At 38.3% G+C, this 22,515-nt stretch overlaps 1 protein-coding gene across 3 annotated transcripts; it reads left to right on the top strand.

The window, feature by feature from the left end:
* The first annotated feature begins 268 nt into the window (after window positions 1-268).
* Window positions 269-21,397, top strand: LOC131775259 (WASH complex subunit 2C). Of its 3 annotated transcripts, none has more exons than XM_059091453.2 (30): window positions 269-529; window positions 1,707-1,799; window positions 2,108-2,179; window positions 2,526-2,597; window positions 3,000-3,114; window positions 3,551-3,624; window positions 3,801-3,894; window positions 4,050-4,141; window positions 4,431-4,508; window positions 4,779-4,892; window positions 6,094-6,469; window positions 6,545-6,669; window positions 7,343-7,403; window positions 7,496-7,582; window positions 7,911-7,948; window positions 8,583-8,751; window positions 9,111-9,253; window positions 9,441-9,521; window positions 9,943-10,272; window positions 10,707-10,829; window positions 11,829-11,942; window positions 12,107-12,473; window positions 12,685-12,873; window positions 13,477-13,701; window positions 13,929-14,002; window positions 14,629-14,736; window positions 15,460-15,585; window positions 15,961-16,986; window positions 19,071-19,278; window positions 20,342-21,397. In XM_059091453.2, exons 1-30 carry the CDS (start codon window positions 275-277, stop codon window positions 20,470-20,472), a joined length of 5,160 nt encoding a protein of 1,719 aa, XP_058947436.2. In that variant the 5' UTR covers window positions 269-274; the 3' UTR covers window positions 20,473-21,397. The 3 variants fall into 3 exon arrangements, with proteins under 3 accessions (XP_058947436.2, XP_058947364.2, XP_058947572.2); XM_059091381.2 differs by having other exon boundaries at window positions 7,493-7,582; XM_059091589.2 differs by lacking the exon at window positions 269-529 and adding an exon at window positions 971-1,039 and having other exon boundaries at window positions 7,493-7,582.
* Window positions 21,398-22,515: the final 1,118 nt, after the last annotated feature.

Genomic DNA, 22,515 nt, shown 5'->3' with positions numbered 1-22,515 from the left:
GTAAAAAATCATCGCGAGTTGAATCCCTCGGTGTTTGATAGTCTCTTAAAAGATCGTATTCTGGCCTTCCATCTTTGGGGATCTCAGCATATGTGCGTCTCAGTTCGTAGTATCAAACTTTGTTATTTGGCTACGATACATGCACCCGGATCTTTGAAATTAAATCGACCAACCATTAGTATTGCAACGTCAAGGTATTCACTTCCGTACCGTACTGTCCCGTCACTCGATCGAGGCTTTAAGTCACGTGTTTGCTAAGAGAGAAATATTCAAGATGGCGCTACCTCCTCCACCAGCACCACCACCTCCACCGCCTCCTCCTCCTATAGGAGAGGCCAATCCTCCCTCTTATCCCGGTCCAGCTCCTTCGATGCAACCTGTGACAACTTCCCAACCAGCTCCAGACGCTCAAACGGCATCCCAGCCCAATACTACCCCAGGAAACGAGGATAAAATCTGGGAAAGATCGTGGACTGTGGACGAGTTGAGAAAGGGGTCATCAAATTGGACACTCGCTGCTGATTCGGGGGTAAGGCTGTCTTACTTTAATGACTCCGTGTAAAGACTGTAAACGATAGGGCTAGGAAATCGTTGATTTTCTCTAATTATTTTTCTGTGACGGAGATTTTTTCATTTCTCTTCTGCGTCACTTCACTGATGTGTCAAACCACTAGCTGGAAACCTTAGGTGTCATTAAACTACTTGAACTTTACCAAGTAGTGTTGCTGTTTTCTATCTTAAAAGTCAAATCTGTTCACTATATGTTTCTCATATTTTATGAGAAATCTCATAAATATTTAGTGCCATCCTCAAATGAAAACGATTACCATAAAGTGGAGTGGTAATTTAATATTATTCAAATTAGCCTACAAAACATTTCCTCACACATATCTGTATTCAAGTATCAGGCCAATCAGCTGTTATCTAGCATGATGAGGAAACAAACTCTACGGCTAAGGAAATATTTCATATCTTGTCTTGGTTCATGTGGAAATGTTTTGTTTTCTCTTCTGTTACATGGAATTAGGCATTTGAAAAGGTAATTATTATGCACATAGGAAGTTTTATTTACCTTATTGGTAACCCTTCAACCGAGCATTACTCATTTCTTAAAATATTCGCCACTACCACGGGAAGTTAACAATTTATTTTGAAGAATCCTTCATTGGTTTGTTGTTATCCAGGAGTCCTCTGACCCATGACTTGGCTGGAAATTAAGCAAACAATCCTATATTTTTTTGCCCTAAGATCTTCCACTGAACAACTTTAAGGTATACTGAGAATATGGTAATTGCTATTTTCATGTACAACTTTTTTCCATCACAAAAGAACACTGGACTGACAAAGTAAAGACTTTTGTTCGATGCCAAAGTAATATGAGAAATCAAATTCTGACAGAAATTATTATTTAAGATTTTGGTCTGACATTCTGCTAAGATTACAGCATATCTGCAGAATCAAGTTGTTGCTGGAGAGAAGATTCTCGGAGTATTGCTATCTCAGCTAAGGCTATCCACTGCCATGCACAATGTCACATCAAAACTTAAGAAAATAGAGTTGATTTCATTTTGACTGTCTACTGTATCTACTTTTTAGAAACTACATCTCACATGAAGTCTTTTAATACTCTGCCTTCAGTGGAAACTATATTATTATCAGCTAAAAACTGTTGTGTAGTCCTCTAAATTTTATTTTTCAATTTCCAGTTTCTCCTTTATCTGCAAGAATTCTCCCAACGAATTATTTCACAAACTCACGACATTGAGACTCAAGTGGATGGGCTGATCAACAGTACAAAAGTGGGTGAAAAATTTATTTTCATTGTTTCACTGATACAAACATCCATTTAAGTCACGAAAGGCTTGCTGTGTTAAATTTATTTTTCTCTATAATTGTCTTGTTTTTCTTAATAATTGCGTTTTAATTTTCCTCATGGGTCATAATGAAAATGAAAACATGGAGAAGAATTTTAAAATATGTTTTATTCTAGAGAAAAGTCTTGTGCCCAGAAGAAATTTCAACATTTCTTTTGCATGAGTTTCATAAACATTTTATTGTATTTTGCTTCATTGGTTGATTGACTGACTCACTTTTTTTTTGTCCACAGGGAATGGATTCTAAAGTGCAGAATACAATGAATGACTTTTTAATGCTGTCTAATACACAATTCATTGAAAATGTGAGTGTGTTTCTTCAAATAATTGTCTAAAATATGCTTTTGGTATACTCATCAGAGCTGTATATCATCATATTTATATATTTACCCATTTGTGACATTTGTTTTGCAAGGATGAGCTTCTTCAAGGGTGCAAACTAAATAAAAGTTCACCCAGGGTTAATCTGTGTTATGGATCAGCTTGTAAAACTACAAGGGAAAAGAAGAATGATTATCAACAGAAGCTAACTATAATTGCTTTCTCTTGCTTTATTGTTAGTATTGTTTCAAGTACAGCCTCTTTTTTACACTGTACAGACACCTTATCCTGTTTTATTAACTTAAGTAATTGTCTATTTTTTTTTATCAGCGTGTTTATGAAGAGGATGTCAGTAAAGATGAGACAAATGAGGAGAAGGAGAAAGCTCCTGAACCAGAAAAGGTATCTTGCATCATTCTCAATGGCATTGCATTAAGGGGATTCATACCTTGTACACCTCAACATTAATTTTCATATTCTCCTTGCTGTTCTCTCTACAACTTCTCTGATAATAACAAGGAGAATTTGTTTGACAATCAGGAGCTCCTTAATTGAGTGATGATTATCTCTATTCTTATAACCTTAGCAGTTTATTCAAGGATAGTATAGTAACGAGAAATTAGAAGTTGATCACCCTTCTGGGATTTAAGGGTTAAGATTTTCTTACCTGTCACCTCTTCTCCATTTTTCCCCTCTTTGCTCCTTGGCCTTTGAACTCTCACTCTGTACCTTAGGTACATCAGAAAATATGGCATAGCTCAGTGTCAACTTTTTCTCAGGGTTTAATATTTGTACTCTCAACAGGCAAAAACAAGGGAGCAGCTTGAGGCAGAGGTTATTCCTAAGCTAAGTGAAGCTCTTAGCCATGGAGTTGGGGTTATGGATAATGCATTTGTTGCAGTTGAGCTCACAACGGAACGTGAGTATTTATTTGATCAGTGATACACTGTCCAGCACATTTAACTTTATTTTTAGTTAATCTTTAAACTCCCAAGATCTGATTGTGAATTCTCCCCTCTTTCCACTACACATTTTCTTGTAAATTAGCTATGAGAATTTGGTTTTAGATCAAGATAAAAACCTCTACCTGATATGTTTGTGTATTCTCATTACCTGTTTGTTGATTAATGTATGGATATCTCAGGGAGAAGTTACATGTTAATCACTTCTGTAAGTTCAGGGGTTAAGTTTCCTACTCAATTGTGTAGTAACCAGCTGTGTATTTTTTTACTTAAGTTCATAAACTGAAACCTCTCCTCCCAAAGATGCACGTAATTCTTCAATTCTTTGTAAAGCAACCATTAATTGCCTGCTTAAAAATTATTGAATCATTCAAGACTATTTCCCTCATGCAGATTCTGATGATGAAGAAGAAGAAGATGATGATGCCAAGACAGCATTTAAGCCACAAGTGATTTTGGAGCCCAAGGTTTGTGAACTATTTTCTAATCACCATGTTTTCTGGATTTGATGTTAATCAGCTACTTAATGGTGAAGGAGGCTTCATGCCATTTGAAGGATGTAGGATAAAGACCTAACAAGGAACAATGTTTACACTGTAAGTCTTTTTACTCACTCACAACTTTCTCTTTTTTCACCTTGAAGGATGTTTATTCCAATCGTCCATTGCCACATCTGATTGGAAGTGGAGATTTCTTTAAGGATGAGCTGGTTGGCTTGGGTGAATCTTCAGGAGAAGGTAAATATAATTTTGTACTTGAAGTGAATCAGAAAGTCACAATTTTGCGTGAGCCATCTCTGAACTGTCAGGGAATGAATCAGTGGAAAATGTTGAGCAGCTTCATGGGAGAATTGCTGAAATGATTTTTGCGTTTATTATATGATTATAAACAGAAGATGAAGGTGAAGAGGATGAGGAAGAAGCGTCTTCCAGTAGCAGTGGAAGTGAAACTGAATCCACAGCCAGTGGAGAATCTAGTAGTGAGGTAATAATAATAATCATCATCATTATTTTCATAATTACTGACGGAGGCAGTTTTCATTGCGACCTTTTTTGAAAATTACTTAATCTTGATTGAACCATTATGGAATACTATTCAGTTTTTGTAATTTTAAACATTGAAACTGTGTGATAATGAAAGGGATTATCTTCACATGATTGAAAATGTGAATGGAGCTTATTTTCTGAAGTCCCCAGTTGTAGAAAGGATATAAAGATGTCATAGCTTTCATTGGATAGTTTGATTTATGTGTGTTTGTTGATTTGCTTCATAGAGCTCCGAAGAGAGTGGCAGTGAATCAGACACAGAAAAGCTGAAAGAGACAGAGAAAAAACAGAAAAGCAAGCCAAAGGTATATTTAAGACAGACAGATGCATAAAGCAGTGGAAAGTGTAAATTGAAGTATTTGATACATGATTTGGCTTTCAGCAATAATACAATGTACAAGCATTTCCAGAACAGAAATAAAGCATCTTCATTGCAACTAAGATGTATTGATTGTCATTGTTAAGGGTTTTTTTTTTTAAATCTTCACCTCTAAAGCATTTTCATTATAGAAGGCAAGAAAATATAGATGTGTAAAGAGGTGTACCTGCATTGAGATCATTTGATTTTATCCAAGAAAATTATTGAATCAGAAGAAGATGATGATGATCTGTTTGCTGAAAAGAAGAAGCCGCCAGACTCAGATGAAGAAGATGAGAAGAGTGATGATGAGGAAGAACAGCCTAAGAAGGTAAAACGGTTTGAACTGCAGTTAACTCTTTAACTTCCAGAAGTGATTAACATGTAACTTCTCCCTATAATATCCATACATGATCCAGCAGACAGGTAGTGAGAATACTCAAACTTATCAGTTAAAGGTTGTTACCTTGATCTAACACAACATTCTCCTAACTAATTTACGAGGAAATGTGTAGCAGCTAGAGGGGAGAATTAACAATCAGATCTTGGGAATTAAAGGGTTAGAGTTCACATGACTAGACTTTATCAAGAGGCTGTGAAATTGTTGAAATTGAAGTTGAAAGCCTCAGGAAGCACATTGAGGCAACAATGCTATTGACACGACAGATTTAGGTCATGGGTGCTGGAACTAGTTCATGCAAAGAAATTAGGCCTTTAGAAATGAAAATGAAAATGTTGTTAGTTTTGGGATTTTGTCTCTAGACTTACTTATCAAAAGAAGGACCATCCCCAATACAAGAAAAAAATTATTAAGGTGATGTGTCACTGCACTGTCAAATCATTATTCTCAAGAGTGACTTTAAACTCACCAAGTGATCAAGTAAATGAAAAGAAAGGGAAAGTCTTAACCCTTTACACCCTAACATCAGTATGCATATTCTCCATACTGTTCTTCATACATTTCTTAAGGTGCTGACAAGGAGAATTTGTTTACTGATCAAAAGTTTCTTTTGATGGTGATCATTTCCTTTATTCTCATGACCTTAATGTGTGATTCAGGGGTGATATTGTGGGGAGAAATTAGATGCCTGTCACTCTTAGGGTTTAAAGGGTTAAAGAAACCCTCAAAATGTGACCATGCTAAGAATGGTGTATGGTTATGTATACTTGAGTTTGTAGGAGAATCAGAATCAGCTGTATGATTGTTCAAGAAGAGTTTTAACAATGAGCCCATAACAAGAGTCTTCGCCCTTTACACTCTCACATCAGTATGTAAGGATGCACTGTATTCTATACATTTCCCATGTTACTTACAAGGAGAATTTATCCAACGATCAAAAAAAACTTCTTGAGTTTGCGATCATTTTCTTTGTTATGACCTTTAGGTTTGATTCAGGAGTGATATTGTTGGGAGAAAATGAAATGCCTATCAGTCTTTGGGGTTAACGAGTTAAGAGAGTGATAGATGTGATTGTTATAATTCCAGGGCTGGTGATGTAGACTGCTGAAAAGGAATTTCTTTTTCTCCGCAGCCAAAGGGTGGTTTAGACTTTGCCTCTGAACTTGCGGCAAAAATTGGAGTTGCAAAGGTGAAGCAACCAGACAGTGATGAAGATGATAACAAAGATAAGGTGGCTGATGGTGAGTGGAGTGATGAAGAGAATCAAGAGGCTAAAACTGTTGAAGTTCAGGAAAAACAACGCAGCTTGACAAAAAACAGTTTAACAAAAAGCCGCAGTGACAGCAAGACGAAAGAGAAGAAGTCTCACCACCACCACCATCATCATCATCAACATCATGACAAAAGGGAGCGGTCTGAGTCACAGGGAGAGCACAAGCATAGAAAACGACGTGGCAGTAAGACCAGCCACTCTAGTGTGGACAAGCATTCAGTTACCACAGAGGATGGTGAGAAATGTTCATGTAAAATTAACGAATATTTTTTATATACATTTTCCAAGTGTTCATTTCTTCTTTTGTCAGATCTGTTTAGCCAGTCAAGTCCTCAAGAAGATGGTCTCTTTGGAGGTGAAGGAACTCCATTTACAAAGAAAGGAGGGCTGTTTAGTGGTGGAGGAAACCTCTTTGATGATGTTGACGAAGACAAGGTGTGACTCATTCTACTTGGGTTACTTGTTAGTAAAGGCTTTTGTATGTTCTCATCATTGGTCCAAAGGTTTTTCTCTTTTCCTCCATTTTTTCCTGGTTGTGAAAAAAAGTTTCACCACATATCATCTAGACAACAATCTTTTACCACTTGGATTAGTGTTGGTTTTTCACCTAAAAATGTAGAGTTTGCCTTTGGAAATTTTTTTGCACTGTATTGAATTTTTAATTAATGAAGTAAAGATAAATGTATCTCAAGCCCCATTAAAATATTTGACTTTGCTAATACTTGGTTCAAATGAATGCTGGGATTAGCCAACCCTGTACCAGGTCCTTCAAGGGGCATGTTGTTTCACTTGGCCTTGATCTTTGTTGTTGTTGTCCCAGATGCAGGGCTGAAAAAACCTTACAAATTCTTTGAAAATTGTATGTTAGCAAACATTTTTTCTTTCCCTGATGGGCCAAGTAGATCGTTGATCTATGTGGGAATGTGAAAATGACCATAGACATCCTGAAAGTTACAAAATTGTAATGGAAATGTTTTATTTCCAATTTGTGGGCTCGCCAACTTGCAGCTTGGTAAATATCCACCATTATTCACCTCCACTTCAGTGTATAACTGTTAAATATTGTGCAACACTTCATTATAATTTTTTTTTTTTTTTTCAAACACAGGGTGACTTGTTTGCTGAGGCTTCAACTACAAAAACTAACAAACAAGAAGGACCAACAGAAGGTTGGGAAATTTTGCACTAAAAATGTATAGGGATGTTGAAAGTTAAATATTTCTTTTTATCTGTAACTGACTGGTGCTTTCTTTTTCAGCAGAAGAAGAATCTGTTCAAGTTAAACCCAGAGCAAGAAGCACAGCAAGTGGGAAAAAAATCCCAGCTGGAGCCATCTCGATATTTGGAGGTATTTTTTTTTCAGATATTATTTGAAAATGACTGGGCAGACTGGATGTTACAAAACAAGTATATTTACCTTTTTTCCCAGTTCACATGTCTCAAGAGTGATTGGCTTCTAATTTCTCCTCTCCTAAATCAAATATAAAGGTCATGAGAACGAAGGAAATTATCACCAGTTTAAGAAGCTCTAGATTGTCGAGCTAATTCTCTCTATCAGAACCATAGGAAATATTAAGAGAACAGAGTGGTGAATATAGATATTAATTTTAGGGTGTTAATTAAGACAATACAGGGAGATGGATGTGCAAATTAATTGTAACAATTCTTTCCTTTAGATTCTGGTTTGTTTGGATCACCATCACCAACAAAAGAGGTGAGGGTTCAGTTTATTTGATTGGAAAAGGTGAAAATTAGCAGTTTGATGCTGATTTGTTTTGAGGTTTCTGTTATATATATGTTTCATGGCCAAATAGCATTTTGCATTTGTGTATCAAGAGTAGACAAGGGTAAATAGGGATTGCATATATTTGCTTGAAACCATGAAAAACTACTTGTAGAACCAATTACAATTTGTCACTCAAATTTCTGAAATTGGAGCTACTACCAGGAAACATACTGTATACATCAGCTGCTCCTGCGATTTGTGTTTGTTATTGGCATCTGAAACCTTCTTGCCCTTTTGGATTAATTTGAGTTTGGGAATGGGATGTAATCTGTGGTTTAATCCTTCACTGCTTCAACAAAAGAAAACAAAAAAGCTAGGGTGATAACAAATCCCACTTTAGATTTTGACAACTTTATTACAGCATGTTTTGAAATAGGTTGTTGTTCATCATGGTAGTTGGATGATATTATAAGTTTGTTCTGTTGTCTTATGACAAGGTCACTTGATGTAGAACATAAAATTTTGACTGCTTACCGCATATTCTTAGTTTTCTTGTGTTGTAGGTATTTCCATCCATTGTATATAATATGACTTTCTTCTCTTTCTATTTCTTCTCACTAAGGACATTACCACCAGTCTAACTAAAAGCCATCAAAAGCACGAGGAAACTGAAACAAAACCCAAACCCAAGAGTGGAGGGGGTGGGGGTGGTTTGTTTGATGGTGATGATGATGATGATCTGTTCAGTGGTACAACTTTTAAACCATCTGCTGCGTCTCCGGTAGTTCAAGGTAGATATCTTTCTTGAATCTCTATATTAGCGTGCAAATTCTCAACAACACCTCAGTTGTATTGTCTCAATGATTGAAAATATTGTGGACAAGTTGTTGTCATTGTCCATACCCACTTTTCCTTCCTTCCCCAATTTTTTTGTACTTGAATCAGTGATTTTGGACAAGAAGTTAATTTTTTCAAACACTTCTTTTGTCATGTTGGATTTTTTTTCAAACTATCAGAAAGAATTAGGGGATCAAATTTGGTTCATATCACAGATACAAAAAGGAGTAGTTTCATCTTTTGTTGTTGTTGTTGTTGTTGTTGTTGTTGTTGTGATCATTGTTACAAACACTATCATTCTCCTTTGAAACAGAAAGTGCAAAGACCAAACCAGCAGTAAATAAAGTTGATCTGTTTGGTGCTGACAATGAGGATGAAGATGATGAAGGTGATTTGTTCAGTGGAAAGCCTGCAGCAAAGGAACCTGCTCAGGCTCAGGCCCCCCCAAAGAAAAAGGTGTGTTCAAAATAGCAAATCTCTCTTCTTATTTCAGCATGTCTCAGTTTTCAAATTACCAGGATCTTCATCGTCCTGATAAACTGGGTAGAATAATCATAACATGGTTTACTCTGCAAAGAAGCTAAATAAAAAAGTGCATCAGGTTAGAGCAATGTGTTCCTGTTTCTTGCATTGTTTCCTCTAGCTACCAGCTGGTGCAGTGTCCATGTTTGGCAGTTCACCACCTCCTTTACTGATGGGCAAGAATACTGATGATGACGAAGAGGTGAGTTTGTCTAATATTTGAGAATTCTAGCATAGATTGCATTTCAGTAGAAAATAAAAAGTAGAACCTCACTAACTTGATCGGTGTAACTTGAGTTTCCCTTTGATATTATTATGATAATGACCTTTCCCTTGCTTATAGGGAGTTATGAATACCTCACATCGTGAAACACATTATATAACAAATATCTTATTTGAAAGCTAAAATATATTATGAAAGATGAATGCAATGCCCAATGGTGATTTGAAAACATCAGCTTGCTTTAAAAATTTCCCTCCGATTTGATAATTGAGAATGAAATTTTAAAATGACCCTCTTATCTAAGATTATATAGTCAGTCCTGACTGATTGTATTGTTGAGAGCTTTTGAATTAGATTTTGATTTTTTTTAACTAGTTCTTTTGCTGTTATTACTCCACAGAAAGATGATACTGGGTTGTTCAAGGCATCCGCCGTTGCACCTAAAAAGACCGAAGTAAAAACTTCCCCTGCTTCTCAGCTAACCAAGTCAAAATCCGGGGGAGGACTATTTAGTGATGAAGACGAGGAAGAAGGGGGAGGGTTGTTTGGGGCTTCGGCTACAAAACCACAGCCCAAGGAAGAACCAAAGTCCAGACCAAAAACAAAGACAACGATTAGTCTGTTTGATGATGATGAACAGGATGAAGAGGAGGATTTCTTTGCTGCACCAGCAGTTTCAAAACCAGCCAAGAATGAGCCAACCAAGGACAAACCCAAGGAGGAAGTTAAGGTCACTAATCTAATTTCATTCAGGTCATTCAGCAATTTTTTTGTAACAGGTTGCTGTTAAAGATGCCTTCATAGCCCAATGAAGAAGTCAAAGTCACAAATCTGATTTCAGTTAGTGATTTTTTTGTAACTGGTTGCTGTTGCAGGTGCCTTTAGTTAGAAAAATTGCCAAGAATAAGACGCGATGAAATATACGCTTTAAATTTACATGGTTCTAAAAAGCTGCCGGACTACTGTTAGTTTGATGAAGAGAGCTTTTCCTGGAAGCTCAACCATAACTGTTCACACAGAACTAGATTTTGGTGAGTCGGTGGTTGGTGCAAAGGAAAATAATACTATTTCAGGTTATGTTTTAAACGTGATCGTGTCACTGAGTGATCAATTACTAAATTGTCTCTGACTGGAACCCTTCATGAACACTTTGTTTTACTGCAGGAAACTAAGGCACCCAGCGCTAAGATTTCAGGGCTTTTTGATGATGATGACGAGGATCTGTTCAATTCGCCATCACCTAAACCTCCCCCCTCTCCCAATGTCACGCGCAAGGAGGACAAAAAAGTATGTGGTAAAACTGAGTATTTTATAGGGAAAAAATTGGTTATGAATATTTCGATTTGCTCTTAGAAATTGTTTTGTATTTTTATTGACGTGATTGGCTGATTGACAGACTTTCTTTCTGAATGATTGATTAACAGACCGTCTTGACTCAAATTATTGACTGAATGGCGACTGACTGATTGGTTTATTGAATGATTGAATAACCAACTGACCAAGTGATTGATTGACTCACTGATTGATAGATTGATCGACTGACTCATTGATTGATTGACTGATTGATTGACTGACTCTCACTGATTGATTGATTGACTGACTGACTGACTGATTGATTGACTGACTCTCACTGACTGACTTACTGACTGACTGACTGACTGATTGATTGACTGACTCTCACTGATTGATTGATTGACTGACTGACTGATTGATTGACTGACTCTCACTGACTGACTTACAGACTGACTGACTGACTGATTGATTGACTGACTCTCACTGATTGATTGATTGATTGACTGACTGACAGACTGACTGACTGATTGATTGACTGACTCTCACTGATTGATTGACTGACTGATTGATTGACTGACTCTCACTGATTGATTGATTGACTGACAGACTGACTGACTGATTGATTGACTGACTCTCACTGATTGATTGATTGACTGACTGACAGACTGACTGATTGATTGACTGACTCTCACTGATTGATTGATTGATTGACAGACTGACTGACTGATTGATTGACTGACTCTCACTGATTGATTGATTGATTGACTGACAGACTGACTGATTGATTGACTGACTCTCACTGATTGATTGATTGATTGACTGACTGACTGACTGACAGACTGACTGATTGATTGACTGACTCTCACTGATTGATTGATTGATTGACTGACTGACTGACTGACTGACTGACTGACTGATTGATTGACCAACTGACTGATTGAAGCTTCGTGGCTTTTCTTCTTTCATTGTTTTACTTTCCTAATTTTTTTATAGGAAGAAACCAAGCCTAATAGGAGTTCTTCAAAAATGCAATCTTTGTTTGATGCTGATGACGATGATGAAGGGATGTTTGGAGGCACATCGGAGGATATTTTTATAGCGTCGACGGTAAAAACAAAACAATAAATACCAAATAATTAGTAAACAGGTTTTAAAATGATGGTAAATTTAACTACCTCTATGGATGAATTTCTTTCGGAAATATTAGATGTCTTTGTCATTGTGCGCGCTTAGTGAAGAATGACTGCTTATCATTCAAATGTTTTCTCCAGTCTCCTCAGAAGTCATTTGAGTCCGTGTCACCTTTATCAGCGGCCATATCAGAAACGGTTCCGCCTCTTGACGGCACAGATGAAGTTTCAATCAGCAAAGCGAAACCTAAACCATCCGCAACAACAGCAGCGGCACCGAAAGCCAGTCTGTTCAGTGATGAAGATGATGACCTGTTTGGAGGGAATTCAGTGGAGGAACCGAAAGTCGAGGAGAAGAAAGAGGTTATATCAGAGAGCCCGAAACCTAGGAAACCAGTTGGCGCAGTTTCCATGTTTGGTGGTGTTGATCTGTTTGCGGGTAAGAGGCCTTCGTTTCTGGGGGAAAAGAACAATGCAGAGAGCTCAGAGCCAGTCAAAAAAGAAGAAGGTTTGTTTCCTAAGTCGCCTTTGTTTGTGTTTGTCACGCCACACGTTGTTTTGACTCGTCACGCTCTCTCCGCTAGAGAGAGTTATTTGAAAGACAAAACAGCAGTTGTTAAGGTGATTGCTTTAGTTTCGACTCTTTGAGTTTTGATGATTCTGAAGTCAAAATGAGATGCCAGCAATATATGTGAACTTTTTATTGTTTTTACGATCAGACAAGCCAGCCACCACTGAGAAAGAGGCAGACTTATTCGGTAGTGAACAAGCTGAAGATGAACTGTTTTCTTCCAAACCGAAGACAACAAAACCAATCGCACCCCCTTCCAAAGCCAAGCCAAGTTCAGACTTGTTCGGTGCATCTCCCGAAGATGATCTGTTCTCTGCTCCTAGCAAACCACCCTCAGGTAAGACTAGGAGATTATTCCCGTCTCGGAGCGGTTTCGCTGTTGGATATACTCCATCGTAAAATTTTAAGGTGTTAGATGTTTGTTACGAGCGTGGAAAAATTACAATTCTGAGTCCACCGTGAGGCTTCCGGTCACAGTTCTGAAATCGTGTTTGAATGGTTTAAAAATTCAGCTGAGGAACGTATAACTCGATGTTGGGTTCATTAGGCTCACATACGACACGCGTCTTGATCAACAATGTCGTCTGAAAAAACCCTTTGGCTTCCATGTTTTTTTGTTTTTTTTTAACATGGTTTCTCTCTAAAGAAATGTTTTCGTCTTGTCACGAGGGTGGGACAAAGAAATACTTCGAACCTCAGGCCTTCGGATTCCGCTCTCCAATCTTCTGCCACTGAGCTATAGATACTCTACGATGATCCAAGATATTACTAAGTTGATATGTGACATGCGTTCCGCACTCTGCTCGGTTCAGCAATGTCGAAAGCTTTGGGTGAGTAAAACAGAATACGAGAGATGGTGCATCCTAAGCTCGGTAATTAAATGAAGAAATATGTTGAAGATGAGAGTTCACGCAGCAGTTCATTTGTCGTCTAATTCCAGAACCGAAGCCAGTAAAGCCCCCGGTTATCTCGAAACCAGAAGTGGAGGATGGACCAACCCAACCCGTTGAGCCCGTGGAACCTGTCAAACCTGTAGAACCAGTAAGACCCAAGAAACCTGCTGGAGCGGTGTCCATGTTTGGTGGTGTGGACCTATTTGGCGGCAGCAAATCACCGCCATTTTCAGTGGCGGCCGCCAAATCACGTGTACCCGTAAAACCAAAAGGTAGCACGGTCTTTCTGTTTTTGCCGTTACCTAACCGTGAGACCACCAACACGTCATATATAGGGTCGTGAGAATTGTTTTTGCCTCAACCCTGAAAGCTCCAAGAGTGACCAGCATCTGATTTCCGCTCTTTCCCCCCCCCCCCCCACCCCTCCCAATCCAAAGAAAAAAGAGAAACAGTTTTGGGTATGGTTTCCCCTACAATGTCTTTGCTAATTTTTTTGCAGATCCCTTAGGAGGGGATGACGAAGAAGACTTGTTTTCTTCAAAATCTAAAGTTAAAAAAGAAGCTGAGCCTGAGGTGAAGTTGAGTCTCAGTAGTTAATAAGGTTCTCTAAGTAGCCAAGGTAACATTCAGTATTAAGTGTATATGTAGTTACGTCCCTTTTTTTCCTCTCGTAATATTTATATATATATATATATATATATATATATATATATATATATGTATGTATATGTATATATATGTAAATATTATGAGAGGAAAAACAGGACGTAACTACATTTCCCGACAAGCCTGTTTTTTTTTTTATATATATGTATGTATATACAGTTCAAAATAACTAAAATGAAACACGCATGATTCTCTGTTACTCTGAGTTTCGTGCTTACGCACTCGTCAGACAGATTTAAAATCTGTCTGACGAGTGCGTAAGCACGAAACTCAGAGTAACAGAGAATCGTGCGTGTTTCATTTTAGTTATTTTGAACTGTATTCCGCTCTACACTCACGTGTATTGAGCACTTTCCTACAGCATTTGGTACAATTTCCCACAATTATATGTATTTATATCGGAATGTAAACAGATTTATTGCTCGATGCAGTTCAAAACCGCTTATCCTTTATACTGGTATACACCACACTTAACTTTAAAACCAGTTTACCGACCAGAACTGAAAAAAAACGCCTTTCTCTGTTTATTTTAGCCGTCAGGTCCACTTCCGGTACCCAAGGCAGCCTTGTCACCATTCCCCTCAAGCGTCAGCCCTAAAACGTCGCCGGTGAAGCTTGGGTCGGGAATTGAGAAGCTGCAGGTATTTAATCTGCTTTGAAAGGAAGAGTGACATCATAGCTGAATCATCCTTTTTTTCTCGATCTTTGATAGTTTCTAATTTCTCCCTACAATATTACCCCTGAATTGCACATTAAGGTCAGGAGAATGAAGGAAATGATCATCAGGGAAGGAACCTTTTGATTGGCAAGCAAATTCTCCTTGTCAGCAGTGTAGGAAATGTACAAGTAACAGTGTGGAGAATTTGCATACTGATGTTAGGATGCAAAGGGTTAAAGGAATAAGACACCGAACATTATAAGAATGGAACACGACAAGTGAAACTTTTCAACTTCTAATTGAACCTTAAGAAGCTAAGCCATTGTTTGTCTTTCGTGAAAATAGAGGTATTCAAGATTGCTCTATGTAATCCATGTAATAACATACGTGAAAAAAATTTTGCGCGTCTGATGGGCTGAAAACGAATGCATTTTTTGCGTAACACGAATGCAAAGTCGTAACACGAGTGCAAAGGCAAAATTGTAATACGAGTACAAATTGCAAATAGTGCGCGCTGCCAAAATTCGTCTGTCTTGACTTTCTGTGATGCATTTTTCATGTAAATTATTTTCAAGGAACAAAATGATTTCTCGTGCAATTTGGTGTAAATAACCACTTGTAAATTTTTCGTAGACTACAATTTTCACTCGCTGTATGGGCTCAGTGTACGGTATTTATTTGAATGTGTGTTTTTTACTCTTGTCAGAAATCTCTCGCCTTTAATCCCGCCATGTTGAGACCAGGCGCGGCTCCGCCCAAGAAGGAGGCCCCGGCTACTGTAGCTTCATTTGACGAGCCCGCCAAAGTCACCACCTTGGAGAGCACTAACAAGGTTCGCTTGAATCAACTCATTTTATTGTTTTCTTGATATTTGAAACGAGTGAGGGGAAAAAAGTCCCAGTCCTCCTGCAACGTTCAATTTCTCGGTCGGTTGGTCGCTAACTAAGCTACAGAGAACTTGTTGGTATCATGTGCAAAAGGACCTTGCATATTGTCATATGCAAGGGCCTTAAGTAACATGCACTTTGCATATCAGCAAAGCATCCTTTGTGAAGGTGGAATTATAAAGATAGTACGTTTTGAGCGTTGGAGTCTATTAAAGACAAGTGAAAAAATCACAACCTTTGCCATGTCTGATTTTTATCTCCTTTATTTTATTTCTTTGGTTTCCATTTCATCAACTTATTTTTTTTGCATTATGTTTCAGGCTCGCGCCAAAGTGCAAGTCAAGCGCCGTCCTCCAACACGCCAAGCCCGTCGAGCTGCGGCTGCAACGAGTAGCGCTTCGGACGCATCACTTTTTGGCACATCGACGAATGAAGACGAGTCCATTAGCGCTCGAGTATCCTGGGGAGGATTTCCCTCTCCGGAGGAGGGACTGGGAAAGAGTGAAGTGGATTCTGGGCAGCGACCGTCGAGGACTGAGACCAAGGATTCTGATATGAGCGACGAATTTTTCGGTTTCACTAGTTCTGGGTCCACGCGGGTCAAAAAAGATGTCTCCGAGGACCCTTTAGCGGGGGGACTTTTTTCAGATTCTGTTTCTTCGAAGCCGAAAGTTTCGACAGCTAATGAACTGTTTAAGGACGACTCCGATGATTTATTTTCAATTTCAATCGAGAAAACAAACAAGACAGATGTAGACGATCCTTTTTCTGTTGGTAAAACAAAAGAGGAAAATAAACCTAAGACTGCAGACCCATTAATTACAAGTGATTCTTCTCAAAATTTACCTAGTGCTACATCTCCCGAAGATGATTTATTTTCTTCTGGGACAAATACAAAGGAGAGAAAATCTGAAGCAATCTTAAAGGAAACGCTCAGCAAAGATAAAGAGGACTCCAAGATTTCCTCGCCTCTAGATAATGATGATTTACTTTCAGCTGTCCCTAAAGCCGGTGAAAACGTAACCAAAACAATAGCTGCAAAAGATACACTCTCCGCCAAACTTCCAGCAAACATTTCAGCAAAGGCGCAATCGCCAGTCTCAGATGGCGACTTGTTCGCGTCAAGTACAGGAAAAGAAGAGGGCAAATCCGCCAAGGGGGAGAAAGAAAAAACGACCGCGGATAGAAAATTTCCTTCCCCTCTCGGTGACGACGATGATGATTTGTTCGCCGTGAGTGCACCGGCCAAGAAAGAAACAAAAACTATTTCTGACAGTGCTGCGAAGAAAACGGCAAGTCCACTGACCAGCAAGAAGGCGGTTACGAAAGGAAGCTCAATTCTTGATGTAAGTAGTCTTTGGCTTCCTTTGAGAAGCGTTTAGTGACACAATTAAGTTTTTCTTACCTGCTTCTGCAAGGAAAAATAAGAAAAACATTTTCCTCCACACAAGTACGATAGCAATAGCTTATGCCCGGCGCGCGGTCAGCTCATACGAACGAAAAGGCAGGCAAGCGAAAATCCACGGGGACTTGGGAAGGAGTAACGCACTAACTAGAGCCTATTCCCCCCCTTCCTTTTTTTTCTTGCTTGTCCCGATTTTTCGCTCGTCCTCGGAACCTGGAGTACCTCAGTGCATCAGGCTACGTACATGCGGGATTATTTTAGTCGTTTTTGTTCGTTATTTGAAAGACAAGTATATAATAGGCGCAAAACGTGTCGTCGCAAATCTGCGAAGATGCAGATGCAAGTTTGAATTTTTCTCAGTGGATGATATAGCCTGAAAGAATGATGGCTTGGAATCTCTTCGTTTGTCATTAAGAATTGAACACGGGGGTATGGTAAGAAAAGAGCGGATTACAAGAACTATTTTTGGAATAGATCAGTGGCTTAGTTGTAAATGAGTTCGTTAGTTTTTTTTTTTTTTTTCAATTTTGTTGTTTTTGTTTTGTAGGGTTTCTTCTGTCTTTTTTTCCTTCGGCAAATCGAGTTCCCGTCCCAACTGCTTGCCTCAACGAGCCTCTTCTTCTGCCATGCGATCACAGATTACCATTTAGCGCTGAGACATTTCTGTTTTCTTGACTGAGGCTTGAATCGGAGGGGAAAAGACACGCCTGCGCGTATACTAAGACTGTCTATGAGTCAACTTTGCTCTTGAAGGAACGCGCGTCTCTCCCGCGTGGACGTGTTTCTCTAGCGCGATTTCGCGTGAAATTAAGTTGTGAAATGTTTTCATTAGTTGATGCCGAATTTTTTTTTTTAGTTGACATAAAGATAACCATTACTTAGTGGGAGGTCTTTGGATTGAGAAAATGAAAACTGTCCCCCGTCGTTTGCGTGGTTCGCGAGTAGTTCCTGTTTCCATGGTACCGAAAAACAGCTTTAATTTGGAACGATTATTAGATATTCAAAGGCTGATTTCTTGCAAGAAGGAATCATTAGTTAACGCTGACAATATGTAAACTGTTTGACACTAAAAACAGCTATGCCAAAGAGAAAGGGAAAAACATTTACATGTCTACCAGCTTATACACCGACGAAAAATGTGAAACGTCATCAAATAGATTCTTTTTTGGTTTGTTTGTCTATATTGTAATTTCAATTGGATGTCTTTAATCTAAGTTTGCAGCTGACGATAATCGACCTTTTATTTCATGTCTATATTTATATACACAACCATATATTATTTATATTTTTCAAGGGCACATGACTTTCAGGTGACTTTTATTAAATAAGATATATTTATAAACATAGATATTGAAAATATAAAACGGCAAAAACAGATTGCAAATTTTCTAAATCTTTTTAAAATCTTCGTTTTATTTCGCTCAAGACTGTTTGTAATCTTGTGACAAAATTTCAAGGGTAACCTAGGAGACTTGTTTGTAAAAAATTGCTTTTAATAAAAGAGGAACAGGTGTTATCAACAAATGGCTGCCCACCCACTCGCTAAAAAAACCTTTAGTGCTTCGACGTATCGTTTAATTTGGAGAAGAGCTATTGCAGTGAAGACAGCGACGAAAAACTCTTGTGTGGGCGATCTTTCATTTTTCATTTGTATTTATATCTTCCGCCATCAAGTTGACATGCTTAAAAAAATATTTTCAAAACATTTAGCAAAAATTTTGTAATGAAATTTATATTTGCGCAGCTCGAGTTTTTCTTGATCTTGTTTAAAAGGCGTACATCATATGTGACATTCGCAGCGCACTCAAAACGTTTTCGTCCAGATATGCCCTTGTGTTTTCCTTTGTTTTTGATGACGTGTTATCTGAAGGTTTCCTTTTTGAGAAACTTGATGACTTGTAAGTCATGTTTGTAACGACGTTTCGTATTAGAAGTTGAAAGGTTTTTTTTTTAATATGAATTATTCTGCTATAGTATGAGTTTCCTCGCAGATTGCTTTTTAACTCGTTTGTTAACTGTTTTCAGGAAGATGACGATGAATTATTCTCCGTCAAAAAAACCGACGCCCGAAAGCCGAAGAAAGTCGTGAAACCGCTGGGAGACGACGACTTGTTTGGAGACTCGGGTGACATCTTTAGCGATATTCCGAGCAAACCCAAGGGACCTAAAAAGAAAATGTCTGCAACCACTGCACCCAAAGACGACATATTCGCTGAGGGTGCGGCTACTGGAGGTTTGTAATAGTTTTTGTTACGGAAAAGTATCTATCTATTATTGATTTATGAAGTTTTTCCCCGAGTGCGAGCTAACGAAGAAATACGAGGAAGAGTGATACCGCCAATTTTGTGGTGAGATAGATTGCTCTACCGAGTAACATGAGAGCGAAGTCGCCTTCCATGTTCCTGAAAAAATCGTCAATAGGAAGGAGACTACCGCTTAAGACTGGGAAATTCGGCGGGGTTGGCTGGGGTACGAATCCTTACAGAGGTCTTAGCATTGTTTTATCCAACGCCCGCCAGACATGCGTAACACCTCGTTTTTAGCTCTACTCTTGATTTGAGATCTTTTTATTCTGATTTTTCACGCAGCATGTTTGTTAACGTTGTGACAACTGTCTGTTCATTTACCCAGTTTGTCGGCCAATCAGGCATCTTAAAATTGCCTGTTGATAATTTTAAAAGGTTCTTCTCAACCAATCACGGTAGTCATCGTCCCATATTCAGGCTTTCAGCATCGTATATTCGTTATCCGAACATTTCTAATAACCACGGATCTACTGTTGACTTTCTTGTCTTATCAACTGTTTTGGTTCCTGATTGCTGCGGTTGCTGTACACTGCTGACTCAAATCTGGCAGGCTCGTTTTCCGTCGCTCTTGGGTCCAGTCTTTGTCCTGCTTTCCCACACCCTCCCCATCCGTGGGCTTATTTCTCGTGCGGAGACTAGTTAATGTTCGAGCCACTTAAGTCAATGCAAGGCCTGTTTGTAATTATCAAAGCGGGAGTTGAAAACGTCGTCTGAAGAGCAGATTGAAACATTTCAACGCCACAGTAGAAACAGTGGCTATGATGTGAATATTGATTACTCTTGTTGGGAAAATGTTGCTTATGTCATTTCCGAAATATATCGAATAGCTTTATATCGAGATCCTTGAATACCCCGAAAAATTCTGAATTTTTATATTAAATTTTGAGCCCTTGAAAGTCCTACTAGATTTTTTCCTCTCAATTTTCCAAGGTGTACATTTAAAGGTTGTGGTATTTATGTAATCATTTATTGGTCAATTCGTTACAACAGGAGATGAGCAAGCGCCAAAGAAAACGGCGACAAAAGCCAAGAAGAAAACAGATAAAAAGCCTAAAACCTCAATTTTCGATGACGATGTACCAAGTATATTTGACGATCCACTGAATGCTACTTCGAAGTAACAAGTATTGCGACAAAAATTTTGTTCTCAAAACTGACGAGAAGCCAATCCTTTTACACAAATAAATTAGTTACGTATTTTATATAATATAAGAATAAGGTACTGGTTGCTGTCATTACTATAATGTTTTGTGGTATTTTTTGCTGATTCCCCAAGAGAAGTACAGTGACGGTACCACAAGATCAAAGTGATTCGAGGAATTTTAATGTGCTTGAGATTTCTATTTTGTTTAGAAGAACGTGAAAGAATGAAGTGATTTTCTTGTTGCCTAAATTTGAGAGATTAACCATATCCCTTGACAGAGCCGAGCAGAAACTCTGTCAAGTACTCTCTGTCAAAACATTACGCTAATCCATTTTACAAGCTCTTGAAAGACAAACCAAGAGAAACAAAACCATGTTAACATCTCGTTCCAAGATGCAGGCTCACGGTTCGTGAATGTAATAAAAGTAGGCTACATTTCCGTGTGCGTCATTCCCAATCAATTTTGAGATTCTCGCTTTCTAGTACACCGTAGGAAAAATGGCCTCATGAAAGAACCACTTACAAGATTTCCATTTTTTCAGCCTCATACAAGGATTTAATTAACTTTAAGGTTTAACCTGAGGTGAAAGGGTAATTAGAAGACATCATTAGGTACTCTTCAACAACACATACGGTAGAGCCACTTTTGTTTTTCTTTGAATCAAGTCCAACTGATCCTTCCACACGAATTAGAAAAATCGTTTTAGCAGATTAATTTTAGTGCCGTTTAAATTTGGATGTTTGTATAGCTAAAGGGGTCAACTTAAATCTTTAAACCCAAGATTTGGCGGATGAGTATTTCTCAAAGTGTCGAAAATTTTAAAAGCGAAAGTATTGAAGCTCGTCTCCCTAGCAATGGTTATTGTGAACCAGTGTAGTAAATAAATCTATGTTTGCTCATGGATGGGGAAAATTCATCGTTTGCGTGACTTCTCAGATGAAGTCAACCATTGAAGATCTCGTGAGGAAAAAAATTTCTCACTTGGTGTACAATCGATTTATCCTCTTAGCGCGTGATTAGAGAATCCTCCTGCCTGAACAAATACTCACGCATGCAGAGCAGAAGGCGTATGGCACGATTGCAAACAGCACTGCCCTTGTCAGCAATTAATTTTGTCATTGAATCAAATTCCACGCGGGATCTTCCTGAGTGTAACATGTCTGGATGCGCTGGTATTCACATGTCTTTCAGATGTTCTAACCGATTGTTTTTATTTTAACCGGATGGTTAGAATGCTGTGTTTAATTATCAAAACAGGAGTTGAAAACCTCGTCTGAGAGCTGGCGGGGAGAGCAGGATATATATATATATATACATATATACATATATACATATATACACCATTACTCACGTTGAAAAAATGTTGCTCTGATTTATTTGATAAAAATGTGGAGTGGAATTTTTCGAAACCTCTCTTTATATCGAAATTCATGACTTGTTCCGGAAGTATTGAAATCAAAGATCGCAATTTATACCCTATAATAGCCACCTTTTTGCCTTTTGCGTATTTGACATATTTCCTAACTTTTGTAAAACGAAATAAAGTCGGAGTAATCCATGAAGAGATGATGCTCTCCCAATGATCCTTATTAGTGGAGGGAACTGTTGAAGAGCAGGTTGTGTCGGAACTCTTCGAATGCCTCCGGAAAAACCTTCGGCACCTTTTCGGAAAAAGTCGGGTTCTCTATACAGAAAGCTTATGCAATTTAGTCAAACTAGGCTTGCCTATATTGGCTGGCAAGATAGGTTCTCTATTACAATATTAGATGATGGAGGTGTCTGTTGAATGCGATTGTTGTTGTTTATACCATGTCTGCAGGGCAAAAGTATTAGTGGGCTGGAAGCTAGACAAAGAGTGTTTGAAGATGATGTTTACTAATATCGGGACGTAGAAAAAAAAAAAGCGAGTGAATGTGATTGAAATTGAAACAGAGAGAATTTGAGAAGAGTTCCTGTTTTGCATTTTTGTCTTCACCGCTGCATGTATGTAGGTTGAATTACCCATAGTGAATGCACTCT

The sequence above is a fragment of the Pocillopora verrucosa genome, chromosome 6 (assembly GCF_036669915.1).
Source record: "Pocillopora verrucosa isolate sample1 chromosome 6, ASM3666991v2, whole genome shotgun sequence".
NCBI lineage: Eukaryota > Metazoa > Cnidaria > Anthozoa > Scleractinia > Pocilloporidae > Pocillopora > Pocillopora verrucosa.
This window is presented reverse-complemented; position numbering and strand designations above follow the sequence as displayed.

Coding starts and splice junctions, on each gene's coding strand:
- LOC131775259 (XM_059091381.2), top strand. CDS start 275: ATGGCGCTACCTCCTCCACCAGCACCACCACCTCCACCGCCTCCTCCT. Junction 4,142..4,430: donor GTGGAGAATCTAGTAGTGAG/GTAATAATAATA, acceptor TTTGCTTCATAG/AGCTCCGAAGAGAGTGGCAG. Junction 10,830..11,828: donor CGCGCAAGGAGGACAAAAAA/GTATGTGGTAAA, acceptor ATTTTTTTATAG/GAAGAAACCAAGCCTAATAG.